General features: G+C 50.0%; 1 protein-coding gene across 3 annotated transcripts in view; it reads right to left on the bottom strand.

Moving 5' to 3' along the window:
* Window positions 1-18,175, bottom strand: part of ARHGAP45 (Rho GTPase activating protein 45) — a 41,826-nt gene that overhangs the window by 5,828 nt on the left and 17,823 nt on the right. For 2 of the 3 annotated variants that reach the window (XM_082206271.1, XM_082206270.1), the window contains exons 9-21: window positions 17,473-17,583; window positions 16,548-16,628; window positions 13,658-13,846; window positions 11,531-11,668; window positions 9,639-9,829; window positions 8,950-9,092; window positions 7,811-7,900; window positions 7,479-7,568; window positions 5,822-5,985; window positions 4,378-4,566; window positions 3,046-3,183; window positions 2,218-2,453; window positions 768-1,017 (exon numbers count right to left, since the gene is read on the bottom strand). In XM_082206271.1, coding sequence (XP_082062397.1) covers window positions 768-1,017; window positions 2,218-2,453; window positions 3,046-3,183; window positions 4,378-4,566; window positions 5,822-5,985; window positions 7,479-7,568; window positions 7,811-7,900; window positions 8,950-9,092; window positions 9,639-9,829; window positions 11,531-11,668; window positions 13,658-13,846; window positions 16,548-16,628; window positions 17,473-17,583 — 2,010 coding nt within the window. The remainder of the gene's footprint in view (window positions 1-767; window positions 1,018-2,217; window positions 2,454-3,045; window positions 3,184-4,377; window positions 4,567-5,821; window positions 5,986-7,478; window positions 7,569-7,810; window positions 7,901-8,949; window positions 9,093-9,638; window positions 9,830-11,530; window positions 11,669-13,657; window positions 13,847-16,547; window positions 16,629-17,472; window positions 17,584-18,175) is intronic. The other variant, XM_082206272.1, reaches the window with a different exon arrangement.

The following is an 18,175-nucleotide window of genomic DNA, read 5'->3' on the forward strand; positions in this document are numbered from 1 at the left end:
GCAAATTACACATTTTCGACAGCGATTTATGATTGTTTTCTAGCAGGTCTTTTTGAAATCTTGATATCTCGTAAGTAAAACCTTCCTTTATATCTGCCTTAAAAATATCATTTAGTTGGTAAAACAGTGATATCTTGGTTCTCGGACAGACTGAATTGTACAATAGAAAGAGGCTCACACGAGCCTGCAACCAGCCATCTGCGGCATGTAAAAACATCTGTGCATGTAAAAGGGGAATGTAACTGCTACATAAAGGAACTTGCTAGCATAAGTTAAAGTAAAATAAAAGGGACTCGTGACCACTAGGTCCAGTCGTCACCGACTCTGGGGTTGCGGCGCTCATCTCGCTTTACTGGCCGAGGGAGCCGGCGTACAGCTTCCGGGTCATGTGGCCAGCAGGACTAAGCCGCTTCTGGCGAACCAGAGCAGCGCACGGAAACGCCGTTTACCTTCCCGCCGGAGTGGTACCTATTTATCTACTTGCACTTTGATGTGCTTTTGAACTGCTAGGTTGGCAGGAGCAGGGACCGAGCAACGGGAGCTCACCCCGTCATTGCGGGGATTCGAACCGCCGACCTTATGATCGGCAAGTCCCAGGCTCTGTGGTTTAACCCACAGCGCCACCCGCGTTAAGTTAGGAAGGATAGTAAACAATACATCGTCTCCTGCCACCCTGAACATTCCCACAAATCCAGCAGTGGAAGTCCCCGCGCAGGAAGCTCTCCCTCTGCAACAGCAACCCTCTCTGAAATGTCCCCCCCCTTTACCTGGTTCTCGGCCGCGTCGGCGTCTTCCCGAACCGCGTCTTCGGGGTTTTCCGGCAAAGCGCCGCCGGTTTCGAAGATGGCAGGGTAGAAGGTTACAAGGGCCTCAACGATGCGGGCTTGATGCGGGTAGTCGACCAGCGAGGAGAGGGAAACGGTGGCTTCCGTGGGTCTCGGGCGCATCAGCGTGGGGCCGAAGACGATGCCCAAATTGCCAGGGGTCATCTTGTTTTCTTGTTCGACTTCGACGATCCTGGGGGGAGAACGGGCAGGACAACACAGTTCACAAGGGAACTTAGGTCTGATTTGCAGCACCGAGGGAGCGGGGTCTTCTAATTCTAAATACAGTCGTACCTTGGTCCTCAAAGGCCTTGGTACTCAAACAACTTGGAACCCAAACCCAGAAGGAAGTGTTCCGGTTTGGGAACTGTTTTTGGAAGCCAAACGTGATCCGTTTTGAGTGTTTACGCTTCCGTTTTGAGCATAGCTGTCAACTTACAGATTTGAAAATAAGGGACCAGCAGCCTTTGGTTTTGGAACAGAATTTCTGGAACGGATTAAGTTTGAGAACCAAGGGACCACTGTACCGGCTGTTGTAGAAGGAAGAAGAAGAAGAATTTGGATTTGATGTCCCGCCTTTTACTCCCTTTAAGGAGTCTCAAAGCGGCTAACATTCGCCTTTCCCTTCCTCCCCCACAACAAACACTCTGTGAGGTGAGTGAGGCTGAGAGACTTCAGAGAAGTGTGACTGGCCCAAGGTCACCCAGCAGCTGCATGTGGAGGAGCGGAGACGCGAACCCGGTTCCCCAGATTACGAGTCTACCGCTCTTAACCACTACATCACACTGGCTCTCAGTGTGAGATCAGAAGGTTGGCGGTTCGAATCCCCGTGACGGGGTGAGCTCCCATTGCTCGGTCCCTGCTCCTGCCAACCTAGCAGTTCGAAAACACATCAGAGTGCAAGTAGATAAATAGGTACCACTCTGGCGGAAAGGTAAACAGCGTTTCCGTGCGCTGCTTTGGTTCACCAGAAGCGGCTTAGTCCTGCTGGCCACATGACCCGGAAGCTGTACGCCGGCTCCCTCGGCCAGTAAAGTGAGATGAGCGCCGCAACCCCAGAGTCGGCCACGACTGGACCTAATGGTCAGGGGTCCCTTTACCTTTTTAAGGAGTCTCAAAGTGGCTAACATTCTCCTTTCCCTTCCTCCCCCACAACAAACACTCTGTGAGGTGAGTGGGGCTGAGAGACTTCAGAGAAGTGTGACTGGCCCAAGGTCACCCAGCAGCTGCAGGTGGAGGAGCGGGGAAGTGAACCTGGTTCACCAGATTATGAGTCCACCGCTCTTAACCACTACACCACACTGGCTCTCCACACTGGGAGTGAAAATCTCACCACCCCCCTTTTATTGGAGGCAGGGTCTCCAGCCAGCTGTCCCCTCCCTCTCCCACTTACCTCCTCAAATGCAGAACGATGTACTTTAGGGTGGACAAGTTCTCCGACGGAAGCTCTTTCAGAAGTTCCCTCAGCTTCGTCACCAGTGCCACGACCACCTTCTCGGTCTCGGGTCCTCTGTCCACCAGCTCGGCGATACTCTTCCCAGGCCTGCCCTCGGCTCCTCCCTGCACACTCTCCTTGGCCAACCCCATAAGGCTGTTGTACATGCGGAATGGCATGATGGGTTCCGGGAGCTGCAGCCAATGATATAATGTCCTTGATCAGCCCAGTATACCTGAAGGAGCGTCTCCACCGCCATCGTCAAAATAAAAAAATTCCTTCCAGTAGCACCTTAAAGACCAACTAAGTTAGTTCTTGGTATGAGCTTTCGTGTGCATGCACACTTCTTCAGATACACTGAAACAGAAGTTGCCAGATCCTTCTATATAGTGAGAAGGTGGGGAGGGGTATTACTCAGAAGGGTGGTGGGAATGGGAGATTGGCAGATAGCTGAGATGAGCCTGTTGACGACTCTTAACGACTGCAATAGGTCTTACAGGAAAAAGCAAGGGGTGAGAAGGTGAGAAATGGCTTAGTCATGTATACATTGGATGAGACATTGAGACATTGGATTCTTATCTCATTATACAAGACTAAGCCATTTCTCACCTTCTCACGCCTTGCCTTTTCCTGTAAGACCTATTGCAGTTGTTAAGAGTCGTCAACAGGCTCATCTCAGCTATCTGCCAATCTCCCATTCCCACCACCCTTCTGGTCCCTTATTTTCAAATCTGTAAGTTGACAGCTATGCGCCCAGGTCCCACGCACCGCCCTGGCGAGACTCACCTGTCGCAGGTAGAGCTTCAGAACGTTGCTGATGTCGTGAGGATAAGCCTGGGACAACTCAACCAACTCTTTCCCGTTCTCAAAGGCTTGGCACAGCTTCTCCACGCGGGTCTTCACGCCGTTGACGCGGTAGATGCCCTAGAGCAGAGGTGGCGAACCGTTTAGAGACCCGAGTGCCCAAACTTGCAACCCGAAACCCACCGATCGATCGCAAAGCTCCAACAGCAGGGCAATTTAATAGGGGATAAGAATGATTGTCTGCATGACTGGAAAAGTCTGCGACCAGAAGGAGGAGGAGCACCAGGAGGAATGGATGAAATTCAAAGACTATTTAGTTAAATCTTCATTGGAAAAGCTTGCAAATTCCAGATAGGCTTAGGATTTCATTGTGTGATTTTTAGAGAATAATATGTTTAAAGTCAAAACGAAAACAAAGTAAGAGCTTAAGGGATTAAGTGAATTTTATGAGAAAATAGGTTTTGGAAAACTGTTACAATGATACACAGCCAGGGGGATTTGAGGAAGTCACTTAACAATGTTACTAAGATTGGATCAAGTACAGTTAAGATGTCTGTCTGTCTGTCTGTCTGTTTAAAATTTTGGAAAACCAATAAAAAATTTTTTGGAAAATGAATAAATAAATAAATGATTGTCTGCATGCGCACATAACAAATAAATGTAAATCAATAAATAAACCCAGCCAGATGGGCGGGGAATAAAGAATATATTATTATTATTATTATTATTATTATTATTATTATTATTATTATTATATGCTGTTTTTTAAAAAAAAATCATTATTCATTTAAAATAAATAGATTTATGAAAAAACAGACGGACAAACAAGTAGACAAACATACAATCAAACAAACATATAGCAAAAGAATCAGTCCCTCAGACCTTGTAGGGGGCCGGACTCTATTTTGAAATACCGTATTTTTTGCTCTATAAGACTCACTTTTCCCCTCCCAAAAAGTAAGGGGAAATGTGTGTGCGTCTTATGGAGCGAATGCAGGCTGCGCAGCTATCCCAGAAGCCAGAACAGCAAGAGGGATTGCTGCTTTTGCTGCGTAGCGATCCCTCTTGCTGTTCTGGCTTCTGAGATTCAGAATATTTTTTTCTTGTTTTCCTCCTCCAAAAACTAGGTGCGTCTTGTGGTCTGGTGCGTCTTATAGAGCGAAGAATACGGTATATTCCTGGTACTGAAATCAATTCTTATAGAGAAGTAAATTAAAAATGACTTCCAATGAATCTCACTGTACTTTTAACTATCCATTACTTTATACACCGCACAGTTACATTGGGGTTTTTTTTTATATCCACCCTGCTCACCTTCGTCTTCATGGCCCGCCTCTCGATCTCGCAGATGCACTTTTTCACGATGAAGGGAACCCCGTCGGAACTGAGGCGGCTCTGCTGGGCAAAGTCCCTGCCGAACAGCTGCAGTTTCCCCTGGAGCTTCTTGTGTCCACACTGAATGGCCAGAGTCTCCAGGCACTTTTTGTGGCAGGCGAGGTAACACTGCGGGTGACGGGGGCAGGGGGAAAAACAGCGGCGTGAGAGGAGGGTGCCCCCAGTTCTAGAAAGGGCCATCAGGTGGCGCTGCTTGCCCTGCCCCCCCCGGCTGCTTTTAGACTAGGGGTGGGCAACTTAAGGCTGATGGCCGGAGAATGGATGCTTTTGAATTCTGGTGCTGGAGAAGACTCTTGAGAGTCCCATGGACTGCAAGAAGATCCAACCTCTCCATTCGGAAGGAAATCAGCCTTGAGTGCTCACTGGAAGGACAGATCCTGAAGCTGAGGCTCCAAGACTTTGGCCACCTCCTGAGAAGAGAAGACTCCCTGGAAAAGACCCTGATGTTGGGAAAGATGGAGGGCGCAAGGAGAAGGGGACGACGGAGGACGAGATGGTGGGACAGTGTTCTCGAAGCTACCATCATGAGTTTGACCAAACTGCGGGAGGCAGTGGAAGACAGGAGGGATTGACGTGCTCTGGTCCAGGGGGTCACGAAGAGTCGGACACGACTAAATGGCTAAACAACAACAAGGCAACTTAAGGGACACAGGTGGCGCTGTGGGTTAAACCACAGAGCCTAGGACTTGCCGATCAGAAGGTCAGCGGTTCGAATCCCCGCAATGACGGGGTGAGCTCCCGTTGCTCGGTCCCTGCTCCTGCTAACCTAGCAGTTCGAAAGCACATCAAAGTGCAAGTAGATAAATAGGTACCGCTCCGGCAGGAAGGTAAACAGCGTTTCCGTGTGCTGCTCTGGTTCGCCAGAAGCGGCTTAGTCCTGCTGGGCACATGACCCGGAAGCTGCACACCGGCTCCCTCCACCAGTAAAGCAAGATGAGTGCCACAACCCCAGAGTCGGCCACGACTGGACGTAATGGTCAGGGGTCCCTTTAACTTTACCTTTAGGCAACTTAAGGGAAGCGGGTGGTGCTATCGGTTAAACCACAGAGCCTAGGACTTGCCGATCAGAAGGTCAGCGGTTCGAATCCCCGCAATGACGGGGTGAGCTCCCGTTGCTCAGTCCCTGCTCCTGCCAACCTAGCAGTTCAAAAGCACATCAAAGTGCAAGTAGATCAATAGGTACCACTCCAGCGGGAAGGTAAACGGTGTTTCCGTGCGCTGCTCTAGTGAGCGGCCCTCGGTGGGCCATGTGGCCCTCAGAGTGGGACCCCCCACTCGAAATGGAATCGTGGAATCGTAGGGTTGGAAGTGGGGGTTCCCCCAAAGGTCATCCACCCCAACTCCTCTGCAACTTGCTTCCTACCTCCTCACACTCGGCTCCCTGGAAATACACGTAGCTGTTGCACTCCCTGCATTTTGAAGGGGCCCGCAGCTTCCTCAGTCGGTGGGTCTGCGCAGCTTTGGATAAACCCATGTGGCGGAAAGGGCCGGTGGGCGTCGAGATCTCCGGGGTCATGTCGTCGATACCTGGGAATCAGGGAAGGGAAAGGGCCGGTGTGATGTCCTGGGATTCGGACTCGGAGACTGAACCTGAGCAATCCCAGCCTGCACAGGAGCCCCCGCCTCCAGAACCAGCTGAGCCGGGGCTGGGGCTTGAGCCTGAAGGGTCCTCACCTGTGCTGGGTCCTCAGGTGAGTCTGCTCTGGCTCCTGAGGTGATGGAGGACCCATTGCCTGCAGGTGCTCCACTCTCAGCCCCGTCAGGGGAAGGTGAGGTTGCCTCTGGGTCCGGGAACCCTCCAGACTCTCCTGAGCTGCAGAGGCTCAGGGCAGAGAGGCGGAGGGAACGAAGTTCCCACAGGAAGAGTGCTCGCCTCCAGGCCAGGAAACGCGAGTCACCTGTGGACCGGGGCTGCCCTGTGCCACGGGGCAGATAAAAGCCAGCCAGCCCCAGTCCCAAGTTGCGGGAGCAACGTTGTTGGTAGCCTGTTCCTGCCTGCGCCCTGTCCTGCTCTTCTGCCAGAGTTCCTGACCTCGCCCAACTCACTGTCTTGGACCCAGTTCCAGCTTTGACGGACAGCCTCCATACCACACTCTCGGACTGGACTCGGACCTTGCCACACGGTTAACCCTCGGGACCAGCACAGCTGGTTTAGCCGCCCCAAAAGTCCTGCTTTCAAGGTGCAAACGAGAGCAATTCGAACTACAGTGGTGCCCCGCAAGACGAATGCCTCGCAAGACGGAAAACTCGCTAGACGAAAGAGTTTTCCGTTTTGGAGGTGCTTCGCAAAACGAATCTCCTATGGGCTTGCTTCGCAAGACGAAAATGTCTTGCGAGTTCCTGTGGTTTTTTTTTCCTTCCCCCCCTTTTTCTAAGCCGCTAAGCCGCTTATCAGCTGATCCGATCAGCAGATAAGCCACTAAAAGCCCCTAATAGCGCTAATCTGCTAATCTGTCAATGGTCTTGCTTAGCAAGACGAAAAAACCGCTAGACGAAGAGAATCACAGAACGGATTCTTTTCGTCTTGCGAGGCACCACTGTACTGGAATGTAAATACAGTCCGACTCCGGCTATTGTTTCTGGGGCTCCTTCGCCAATCAGAAGCCGCGCCTAAGTTTTCAAACATTTCAGAAGTCAAACGGACCTCCGGAATGGATTAAGTTTGGCGCTTTTGTTTTTGCTGTTTATTTTGCGTTTGCAGTTGCACCCCAAATACAAAGGCTGTGTTGTATTGTGTACATTCTGCCCCTAGAGGTCGCTAAAGTGACGCTGTATTGTAATGCATACGATCTGCCGCTAGGTGTCGCTCTTGCAGTGGGCCCCAAGTACGAAGCCTCTGTTGTATTGTACATATTCTGCCGCTAGCAGGCAATCCCTACCCCCTGCAATCCCGTATTCCATGCCACTGTGTCTCTTGTCCTCAGGACCACCGGGTATCTTCCGTGCCCCCTTCCACGCCGGACCCCCTACCCCACCCCTCGGCTAACAACGGGCTGCACTTCTGCCCCCCCAGAACGTACTTTGCTCAAAGGAAGGCGAATTCCCGTCCGACTCGTCTCCGGGAGACGTCCCGTTACTTGGCACCGCCTGGGACTTCTGGGGAAACCCACCTATCCGAGAAGGAAACCTGATGTCAGGAGGGGAGATCAAAGCACATTCGCACCCGGGTCTCTTTATGTCCCACCCGGGCGCAAAGAAGGGGCGGGGTCTGGGGAGAAGGGGCATGGCCTACAGAGATTACCAATAGCCAGGGAGGTGGGTGGTTCAAGACTTGTGGGCCAGAATTCCTGCATCGCCGGGGGGTTGGGATGGATGACCCCACGGGGTCCCGGCCAAGTCTTTGTGACTCTACCTGAGCTCGCGGTGGGACCGGATTCGAGGCTGCCCTTTGTCTCCGCAATAGCCGTCGGCCACGATTTGTGCAGCTGGTGGCCCCGCCCACCTGAGGAGCCAATTACAGGGCAAGGTTTTGTTACCGGGTCGTTTTGAGTTTGGGCGTGGCGGAATTCCCTGCCTTTGCGAGACTGCCCCAATCAGGAATTGGAAAGGTGTGCATTTTATATATAGCATATGTGTATAGAATTGTTTTCATAGATATGTATATAGCTTTACCCAAGTGTTTTAATTATTGCCTAACTGCGGGAGGCGGTGGAAGACAGGAGTGCCTGGCGTGCTCTGGTCCAGGGGGTCACGAAGAGGCGGACACGACTAAACAACTAAACAACAACAACAACATTGCAAATCGGGTGTATTATCAAGATTCACAGACTTTCAGCTGTTTGCAATGAGCAAGTCAATTGAAATAGCTCAACACAACAGATTCTTTAAGCCTAGGTCACCCCCGAAATTCAGCTGAAAATGCTCCTTTTATTAAACAGCAGGAAGTCGGCGAATTTGGATAATAAACCTGATCCGCAGTGGGGGTTGGATAATTTTGGTTGTGCCTGTACCTTGCGTTGGGGACGTGCGCAAGGAAGGCAGCTAAAATATAACCACCTTACCGCATTTTTTGCTCTATAAGACTCACTTTTTCCCTCCTAAAAAGTAAGGGGAAATGTGTGTGCGTCTTATGGAGCGAATGCAGGCTGCGCAGCTATGCCAGAAGCCAGAACAGCAAGAGGGATGGCTGCTTTCACCGCGCAGCGATCCCTCTTGCTGTTCTGGCTTCCTGAGATTCAGAATATTTTTTTCCTTGTTTTCCTCCTCCAAAAACTAGGTGCGTCTTGTGGTCTGGTGCATCTTATAGAGCGAAAAATACGGTATTTTATTCCTTAGGCTACTCGGAAATGCCTCTGAAGATTCAGGATTCCTTGCTTGCCATTTGCTCCCTGCAGGTGTTGCAAAAGGCGGTAGACTGCCTGCCGCCGTGGAAGCTCCGCTAAGCGGGGTTTTTTTGCACGAGTTGCAATCTTGCCGAATTTGTCCTGACTGCAAAAATTGAGGGGTGTGTGCAGCTTTTATCGAGGGCTGCGAGTGCGAAAGAAGACTCACCTCGTCGCTCGGGGTTGGCCGACCGGCTCTGCGCTCCTTCGACCTCTGAAGCCGCCGCCTCTTTGCCGGACGCTTCAGATCCGCTCGCTGCTGGTAAATCGCTGGTGGTGAAACTGCTTTTTCTCGCCCGGGCCAGAGGAGACCTGTGGGGGAAATAAACAACTATCTGAATCTTAGAAGACATCTGAAGGCAGCCCTGTTTAGGGAAGTTTTTAATGTCTGATGTTTTATTATGTTTTTAATATTCTGTCTGGAGCAGCCCAGAGTGGCCGGGGAAACCCAGACAGATGGGTCATGTGTAAGCAAATAATAATAATAATAATAATAATAATAATAATAATAATAATAATAATACTGCAGCTTGGCAATGCAAGTCAGGTTCCCTGTTGTTGCAGAACACTCGCTCAGTACTTTAAAATCAGAACTATAGAGTTGGAAGGGGAACTCGGGGGTCATCCAGTTTGACCCCCTGCAAGGCTAGATTTTTTTTTGCGCAAAATGGGGTTCGAACCCGCGACCTTGAGGTCAAGAGTCTCTCGTTCCATCTAACCTTCCCAGAAACTCCATGAGGGTTTGAACCCGTTGCCTTCTACACGCAGAGCAGTTGTTCTGCCTCTGACCTTCCCTGAGCGCCTTCCCTCGGGAACTGGAAAGGGGTAGGGGCAGGATTCGAATCCGGGAGCACCAACCAGCTGTTGTTGGAGACGTAGGGCTCGAAGTCGTACTGGGTCTCGGGCTCGTCTCCCCGCTGCAGCTGCTTGACGTGTGAGGCGTACTGCTGCCCGGGGTCGTAGAGTTTGCTGCTCTCGCACAGCGTCTGGAAGTAGACGGGCAGAGGCGCTGTCTGCATGTGCATCGTTTGGAAGAAGGAGATGGTGGCCTGGAGATTGCGGACGGAAAAAGGAGGGACACACGTCAGTGGAAAGGCAGCAGGAGGTCTGATCATAGCTGTCAACTTACAGATTTGAAAATAAGGGACCAGCAGCCTCGGAAGTAAGAGATCAGCAGCCAAAATAAGGGATTTTTGGAGCACAGATATGTTCGACTTCTGAGCCCCTCCGAGCCAAAGGTAGAAAGCCCAGCCAGCAGCCAAACGAAGCCTCAAGCGGTGGTTCCCACAGCGCAGCAACCCGGCAAAGGGGACGCAGCAAGGAAAACCACCGTCCCCTCTCCGCTGGGAAGCGCTGAGCAAAGGCGAGTCCCCAGGCAACGCAGCTGATTTGATTGGCACAAGGCATGCAAGCTCCACCCCCCAGTCGTCCTTGGACTCCTTATTGGGTGAGCAACGCAGCCAAGCAACACAGCTGGAGCCTCCCTCCTCCCTGGCCGGCAGGGAGGGAGGGAGAGGAGCTGCTTCCTTTGAAACCTGGGAAATTGAAGGGACATCGTCAATAAGGGACAGCAGCGGGACACGGCGCTGGGATCAGGGGCTTTCCCGCCAAATAAGGGACGCTTGACAGCTATGGGTCTGATCCATCACAGTGGCGTAGCAAGGGAAGGGGGTGCCCGTGGCGACGCAGAACCATTAGGGGCACCGAATTTCGACACCCGGCGCTATGCCGACACAGCTGTGCGCTTCTGTTGAGAACGAAGCAGGAAGTGACCTCTCCAGAACGACTCTTTTCTTATCTCTGTGGTCGCAATGGGCATGCGTACTCCGTCTATCCCTCTCCCTTCCCTAAGGCCCCGGGCACTGGCAACCCACGATACGCCTCTGATCCGATCTGCATATACCCAACTGTGTCCCCAACTCCATACTTCTGTTAGAAGCTGGTGAATGCCCAATTTCAACTAAAGCTTGGGGGCTGCCCTAAACCATTGGCTCAGGATTTCAGGGTTTGATCTAGGAAAGGGTTTGTACCAACACCTGACTAATGAGGAATTTGTCAGCAAATGGCAGAAAACCATGGCTAAAAAGCCACCTCTATTGGTCTGTCACCCCCCAACTGTATTACCTGGGTTATGAAGGCGCCCTAAAGACGTTAAAGCAAAGATTATGGGATAATGCACACAGTGACTTGAGATCTCGATCACACACAGTCTGTAGTCCGCTGGCAGAAGGAGTACAATATGGGCATGTCTTTACGTTAACACCTTACATTAAAAACCTGACAGTACCAAACTATCGAAGGCTTTTCACCAAAGCCAGACTAAACGTCTTTCCTTCTGCAGCCTTGAGAGGAGTCCCCTACCAGGACAGACTTTGCTCGTGGGCTCAAGACATCGACTCCATAAAACATATTTCGCTGCACTGTGCAAAATACGAGCAAGCCAGGGCTGAACTGATTCTACCCTCGCTGGTACCTTTCCCGGGAAAATCAGAGGCTCACTATGTCAGGTTCCTATTGGAAGACCGGACAAACGCTAGAACATTAGCAGTGGCCAAGTTTTTATCGGCGGTTGCAAGAGCCAATGAGCCCTATTATTCTGAACAAAATGCTTGCTTAACCAAGGCTCACAGTGCGACCAAAGTTGGGGACGGACGTGTCTCTGTTGTGGTTTAAACAAAAAGCAAGTTGCCAGTCGTCGTGGCGGCAAGGAGAGGTTCGGAAGCACGACTCCGAGCGCTTGAGAGACCCACCGATTTGATGATCTGGTCGCTCTGCTTGACCACTTCGTGGAGCTGCCGCAAGGCGGTCACTTTTGTATCCTCCAACTCCTGCTTCTGTGTGTTGGCGTCGGCGATGCACGTCCGGTAAGTCGCCATCGCCTCGTCAGCCTGGAGCGGGCGAGGAGAGTTAGCGTCGCCAAGAGAGGCAAGGGATGGGTAGCGAAGACGGGAGCCCCTTGTTATTTCAGCTCAAGAAAAAAGGGGCAACGCTAACTATTTAAGCTTCTGGTGCAAGTCCGCTATGAGGAAAGCATACAAATGCTACCTTGGTTCTCAAACAACGTCCTGGTTCTCAAACTCCGAAAACCTGGAGGTGTTCCAGTTTTTGAAGGAGTTTTGGAAGCCAAAAGTCCGATGTAGCTGTCTGCTATTGTTTTAGGGGCGCCTGCGCCAATCAGAAGTCACACCTTGGTTTCTGAACATTTTGGAAATCAAACGGACTTTCGGAATGGATTAAGTTTCATGCTTTTGTTTTTGCTCTATTTTGCGTTTTCGTGGCTTTTTCGGTTCATTTGTTTTTGTGACTGTGTGGAACCCAGTTCAGCCACTGATTGATTGATTGATTGATTGATTGATTGATTGTGTAAATGGGGAAATGGATAAAAGCCCCCCATCCAAACAATGACTATCATCAGTGCAGGCAAGAATTTTTAAAAACATTTTTTTTATCATCTACAATACTGCCTTATCTACTTTATACTACAGTACGTTGATTATTGCTTTCATTTTGTGGATCAGTGGTCTCGTTAGATAGCAAAATTCATGTTCAATTGCTGTTTTAGGGGTTGTTTTTAAAAGTCTGGAACGGATTAATCTGTTTTGTATGACTTTCTATGGGAAAGCACGTCTTGGTTTTGAAACGCTTTGGTTTCGGAACGGACAGATTAAGTTTGAGAACCAAGCTACCTGTATAATGTTTTGAGTTGAGAACAGCAAAGCCCACCTTCCAACGGAATATGCAGAAATGGCGAAACTTATCAGAACAACAAGAAATCAAGATAACAAACTGCTTATAAAAGAATGGAAAGGGCTTATCGAATATTTACAGAAAAACTGGAAACAGATAAAAACATTAGCAGGATTATCGTAATAACTTGCAGTTTTCATAAGGGCATATATTTACAGCAGATGATTAAATGAGCAGGTGAAACGAATTTGGATATTAAAAATTTTAAGGAACCGCAGAAAGAGCGAGGAAGGAAGTCAGGTTTTGAAAGGACAAATTGATTGTAAAACTAATGAAATGCATAGACTTGAAAAGTATAAATGAAAACTTTTCTTTAAAATCCGTGTCCAGGGCAGCTGTTTACCAGCTCCATCTGGTGCACAGAATGAGACCCTATCTGCCTGCGGACTGCCTCGCAAGAGTGGTGCATGCCCAGGTTATCTCCTGCTTGGACTACTGCCATGCGCTCTCCGTGGAGCTCCCTTGGAAGGTGACCCGGAAACTACAACTAATCCAGAATGTGGCAGCTAGACTGGGAACTGGGGGCGGCCACCGAGACCATATAACACCGGTCTTGAAAGACCTACATTGGCTCCCAGTACATTTCTGAGCACAATTCAAAGTGCTGGTGCTGATCTTGAAAGCCCTAAACGGACTCGGTCCAGTATATTTGAAGGAGCGTCTCCACCTCCATCATTCTACCCGAACACCGGGGTCCATCTCCCGAGGGCCTTCTGGCGGTTCCCTCCCTGCGAGAAGCGAGGTTACAAGGAACCAGGCAGAGGGCCTTCTCGGTGGTGGCGCCCTCCCTGCGGAACGCCCTCCCACCAGATGTCAAAGAGAACAACAACTACCAGACTTTTAGAAGACATCTGAAGGCAGCCCTGTTCAGGGAAGCTTTTAATGTTTGACGTATTACAGTATTTTAATATTTTCTTGGAAGCCGCCCAGAGTGGCTGGGGAAGCCCAGCCAGATGGGCGGGGTATAAATAATAAAATTATTATTACTATGAAAGAAAAAAGGAGCGCAAGTTGCCGTCTTTGTGGTTCTGAAGGATGGCAAATTGGACCTTTGCCCGTCAGTTTTTCCTGCACAGATTCAGGACCCGCATTTCAGGGGTCCATTCTCCCTTCCCCACTTTCTGACCCACCTTGTTCCTGGCTTCCTCCTCTAGTCTCCTCTTTTTGTCGAGGGCTTTAGTGGCCGCAGTGCTGCTGCCCGCGCTGGACCCCAGCTGCTCCTCTTCCGCCTTCACCATCACATGCTTGGCTTTTTCGGACTCCTCCGAGCGCTGCATGTACATCTGGCGGGCTTTTCTGAGATTGCTCTCGGCCTCTTGCTATTGGGGAGGGGCCACACAGGTTAAGACCCTGCCATGTTTCTCTTTTTAAAAAATTCAACTACCGTATTTTTCGCTCTATAAGATGCACCAGACCATAAGACGCACCTAGCTTTTGGAGGAGAAGAACAAGGAAAAAAATATTCTGAATCTCAGAAGCCAGAACAGCAAGAGGGATCGCTGCGCAGCGAAAGCAGCAATCCCTCTTGCTGATCTGGCTTCTGGGATAGCTGCGCAGCCTGCATTCGCTCCTTAAGACGCACACACATTCCCCCTTGCTTTTCAGGAGGGAAAAAGTGAGTCTTACAGAGCAAAAAATACTGTATTTTATTTTCAGTGCAAAATCATCACAAAAATTACAAACATTGAATCCAAAATAATACTATGCAAACAAGAAAGAAAAACAGAACATACAAAAAAGAAGAAGAGAAGATGTTTAAAATATCTTTCAGTAAAAACCCGGAAGTATAATCACAAACGATATTCCCGACGATCAAAGGAAAGTATTCCTTTATGCAACGACAGCTGCCAGGATGCTTATAGCAAGAAACTGGAAAGGGAGAAAAATTCCACCAATGAAAGAATGGCAAATTAAATTTTGTGAATATAGAAATCTGGCAAGACTCACGGCATTCATAAGGGGACAATCGGACCAGAAATTCTTAAAATAATGGGGATGCGCTAAAGAGTATATGAAAAAACATTGCTCTGGAGTAAGCATATCGGTATGTAATGAAGGATGATTTACAGGGTTAAAGAAAAAGAAAAATGGTGTAAAAAAGTAGAAAGATGGAAGTAATCTACATTAGACACAACAAGGCAGGAAGAATAAAAATTTTGAGGTCTTAGAACTAAAGAAGGAAGCCAATATGTGTATATGTATGTACTGACTAGATTAGAATGATGATATGGTTGTATTTCTAGATGTAGACTTTTTGGTCTTTTTTTTTTGTTTCGACTCTGCCTTGTTTCTCAAAAACATGCCATCCCAAACAAATCTTGTTTCGTTTTCAGTAAGAGTTATGAGATCGGTGGATCAGGGGAACGCAACAGACGTAGTATGTCTTGATTTCAGTAAGGCCTGAGGCAAAGCCCCCCGCGATATTCTCTGAAGGAGCGTCTCCACCCCCATCGTCCAGCCCGGACACGGAGGTCCAGCTCCGAGGGCCTTCTGGCGGTTCCCTCCCTGCGAGAAGCGAGGTTACAGGGAACCAGGCAGAGGGCCTTCTCGGTGGTGGCGCCCGCCCTGTGGAACGCCCTCTCGTCAGATGTCAAGGAAATAAACAACTACCTGACTTTTAGAGGATATCTGAAAGCAGCCCTATTTAGGGTGCATGCTCTGGTTATCTCCCGCTTGGACTACTGCCATGCGCTCTACGTGGGGCTACCTTTGAAGGTGACCTGAAAACCACAACTAATCCAGATTGCGGCAGCTAGACTGGGGACTGGGGGCGGCCACCGGGACCACATAACACTGGTCCTGAAAGACCTGCATTGGCTCCCAGGACGTTTCCGAGCACAATTCAAAGGGTTGGTGCTGACCTTGAAAGCCCTAAACGGCCCAGTAGACCTGAAGGAGCGTCTCCACCTCCATCGTTCTGCCCGGACACTGAGGTCCAGCTCCGAGAGCCTTCTGGCGGTTCCCTCCCTGCGAGAAGCGAGGTTACAGGGAACCAGGCAGAGGGCCTTCTCGGTGGTGGCGCCCGCCCTGTGGAACGCCCTCTCGTCAGATGTCAAGGAAATAAACAACTACCTGACTTTTAGAGGATATCTGAAAGCAGCCCTATTTAGGGTGCATGCTCTGGTTATCTCCCGCTTGGACTACTGCCATGCGCTCTACGTGGGGCTACCTTTGAAGGTGACCTGAAAACCACAACTAATCCAGATTGCGGCAGCTAGACTGGGGACTGGGGGCGGCCACCGGGACCACATAACACTGGTCCTGAAAGACCTGCATTGGCTCCCAGGACGTTTCCGAGCACAATTCAAAGGGTTGGTGCTGACCTTGAAAGCCCTAAACGGCCCAGTAGACCTGAAGGAGCGTCTCCACCTCCATCGTTCTGCCCGGACACTGAGGTCCAGCTCCGAGAGCCTTCTGGCGGTTCCCTCCCTGCGAGAAGCGAGGTTACAGGGAACCAGGCAGAGGGCCTTCTCGGTGGTGGCGCCCGCCCTGCGGAACGCCCTCCCGTCAGATGTCAAGGAAATAAACAACTATCTGACTTTTAGAAGACATCTGAAGGCAGCCCTCTTTAGGGAAGCTTTTAATGTTTGATGTTTTATCGTGTTTTTAATATTCTTTTGGGAGCTGCCCAGAGTGGCTGGGGAAATCATCAGGTTAACTGATCGAACCCGGAGACTGCTCACTAATGGTTTCTCACCATCGTGGGGAAAAGTGGTAACGTTGTTCAATGCCACTCAGATTTGAATTAATTTTCTTCTATTCTGTCTGCAGCATCTTGAATTGATGGATACTTTTGTTTCGGGCCATCCTACCTACGCAGCCCATTTAAAAGCACCTGGGTTCACCCATAGAAGGGGGGTTGCGATCTTACGAGGACACAGCATTAAAGGAAAGTGGATCAGGGAGGGAGGAGGAAAAATCAAAACTCGGACACCATGCATTTGGAGTTGGAAGGTCTACGGGCAACCCTCTGCAATGTGGGAATCACAGCTAAATGCCCCCCGAGCCCCAGATCCTCACCAGTTTCCGCTGAGCCCGGTGCCATTGCTCCTTGACCTCTTTCCGACGTTTTTCGTGCTCAAGGCGCCGGGTTGCCAACGGCTGAAGAGGAAAAATAACAGGGAGGGATGAGGAGTGGCTAAGTCCTTTGGCTGTAACTGGGCGACTTCTGGTTTTCAACACTGCAATATTGTGGTACCTTGGCTCTCAAATGCCTTGGTACCCAAATGACCTGGTTCCCAAACACCGAAAACCCAGACGTTCTGGTTTTTGAACATTTTCTGGAAGCCAAACGTCCGATGCGGCTGTCGGCTATTGTTTCCGGGTCGCCTGCATCATCGGAAGCCGCGCCTTGGTTTCTGAACATTTTGGAAGTCAAACGGACTTCCGGAACGGATTACGTTTGGCGCTTTTGTTTTTGCTATTTATTTTGTGTTTTTGAGGCTTTTTCGTTTCATTTGTTTTTGTGACTGTGTTCAGCTAGTCACAAACCCAGTTCAGCTCTGATTGATTGATTGATTGATTGATTGATTGATTAAAGGTAAAGGGACTCCTGACCATTAGGTCCAGTCGTGGCCGACTCAGGTTGCGGCGCTCATCTCGCTTTATTGGCCGAGGGAGCCGGCGTACAGCTTCCGGGTCATGTGGCCAGCAGGACTACGCCGCTTCTGGCGAACCAGAGCAGCGCACGGAAACGCCATTTACCTTCCCGCCGGAGCAGTACCTATTTATCTACTTGCACTTTGACGTGCTTTCGAACTGCTAGGTTGGCAGGAGCAGGGACCGAGCAACGGGAGCTCACCCCGTCATTGCGGGGATTCGAACCGCCGACCTTCTGATTGGCAAGTCCTAGGCTCTGTGATAGATTAGCTGATAGGTAAATCCGTCGCTGCCGCCACATCTGAAAGAACAGGGAACATTCTCTTTCCACCAGCTCCCCTCTTACCTGCAGGAATGTTTCTGACCGCAAGGTGATAGCCGCTTGCTGAGAATTGACCCCGAACTCGGCGTCTTGCTCCAGCGCCAGGGAGTAGATGGAGAAAAAGGGCATAAAAGGCTGAGAAGCAGGGAAAACGTGGGGTCAGTTTGTACAAGGAGCGAAAAGGACTGGACCAGAAGGCAGACAAAACATCTCTCATGTCTCCTCTTTTCCAGGCTAAACATGCCCAACCTTCCCCCAAGCCGTTGACAAAATAAAGGAAAAATGTTATGCATTCAGTGGTCTCTGTTGGCCTGAGTTCAAGTCTGGACGAAGGATTCTGAGCTCCTGTTTCGGTACATGACGTCCAATCACAGGACATGTCAGGATTTGGGCCTCTGCCATTGGCCCTTGAACTCCCGAGTCGTGATTGGCAGCTTGGGAGTTTAGATAGCCAATCACGTCGGGAATGGGAGTGGCCCCGGCTTCCAGAAATGTATATAAGCAGTTGCTTTTACCTACACTTCAGATGATTTCCAAAGACGGCTGCATTTTGCGCCGATTCAAGAAAGAAAAGTTGGGTAAATTTACAGCCAGGTGTGAACTGGATTGAATGATTCCAACCGCCACCGGAGCATCAGCAAAATACCCAGTCCATGGGTACCGTATTTTTCGCTCTATAGGATGCACTCAACCATAGGACGCACCTTGTTTTAGAGGGGAAGAACAA

The sequence above is a fragment of the Podarcis vaucheri genome (genome assembly GCF_965113315.1).
Source record: "Podarcis vaucheri genome assembly, chromosome: 18".
Taxonomy (NCBI): Eukaryota; Metazoa; Chordata; class Lepidosauria; order Squamata; family Lacertidae; genus Podarcis; species Podarcis vaucheri.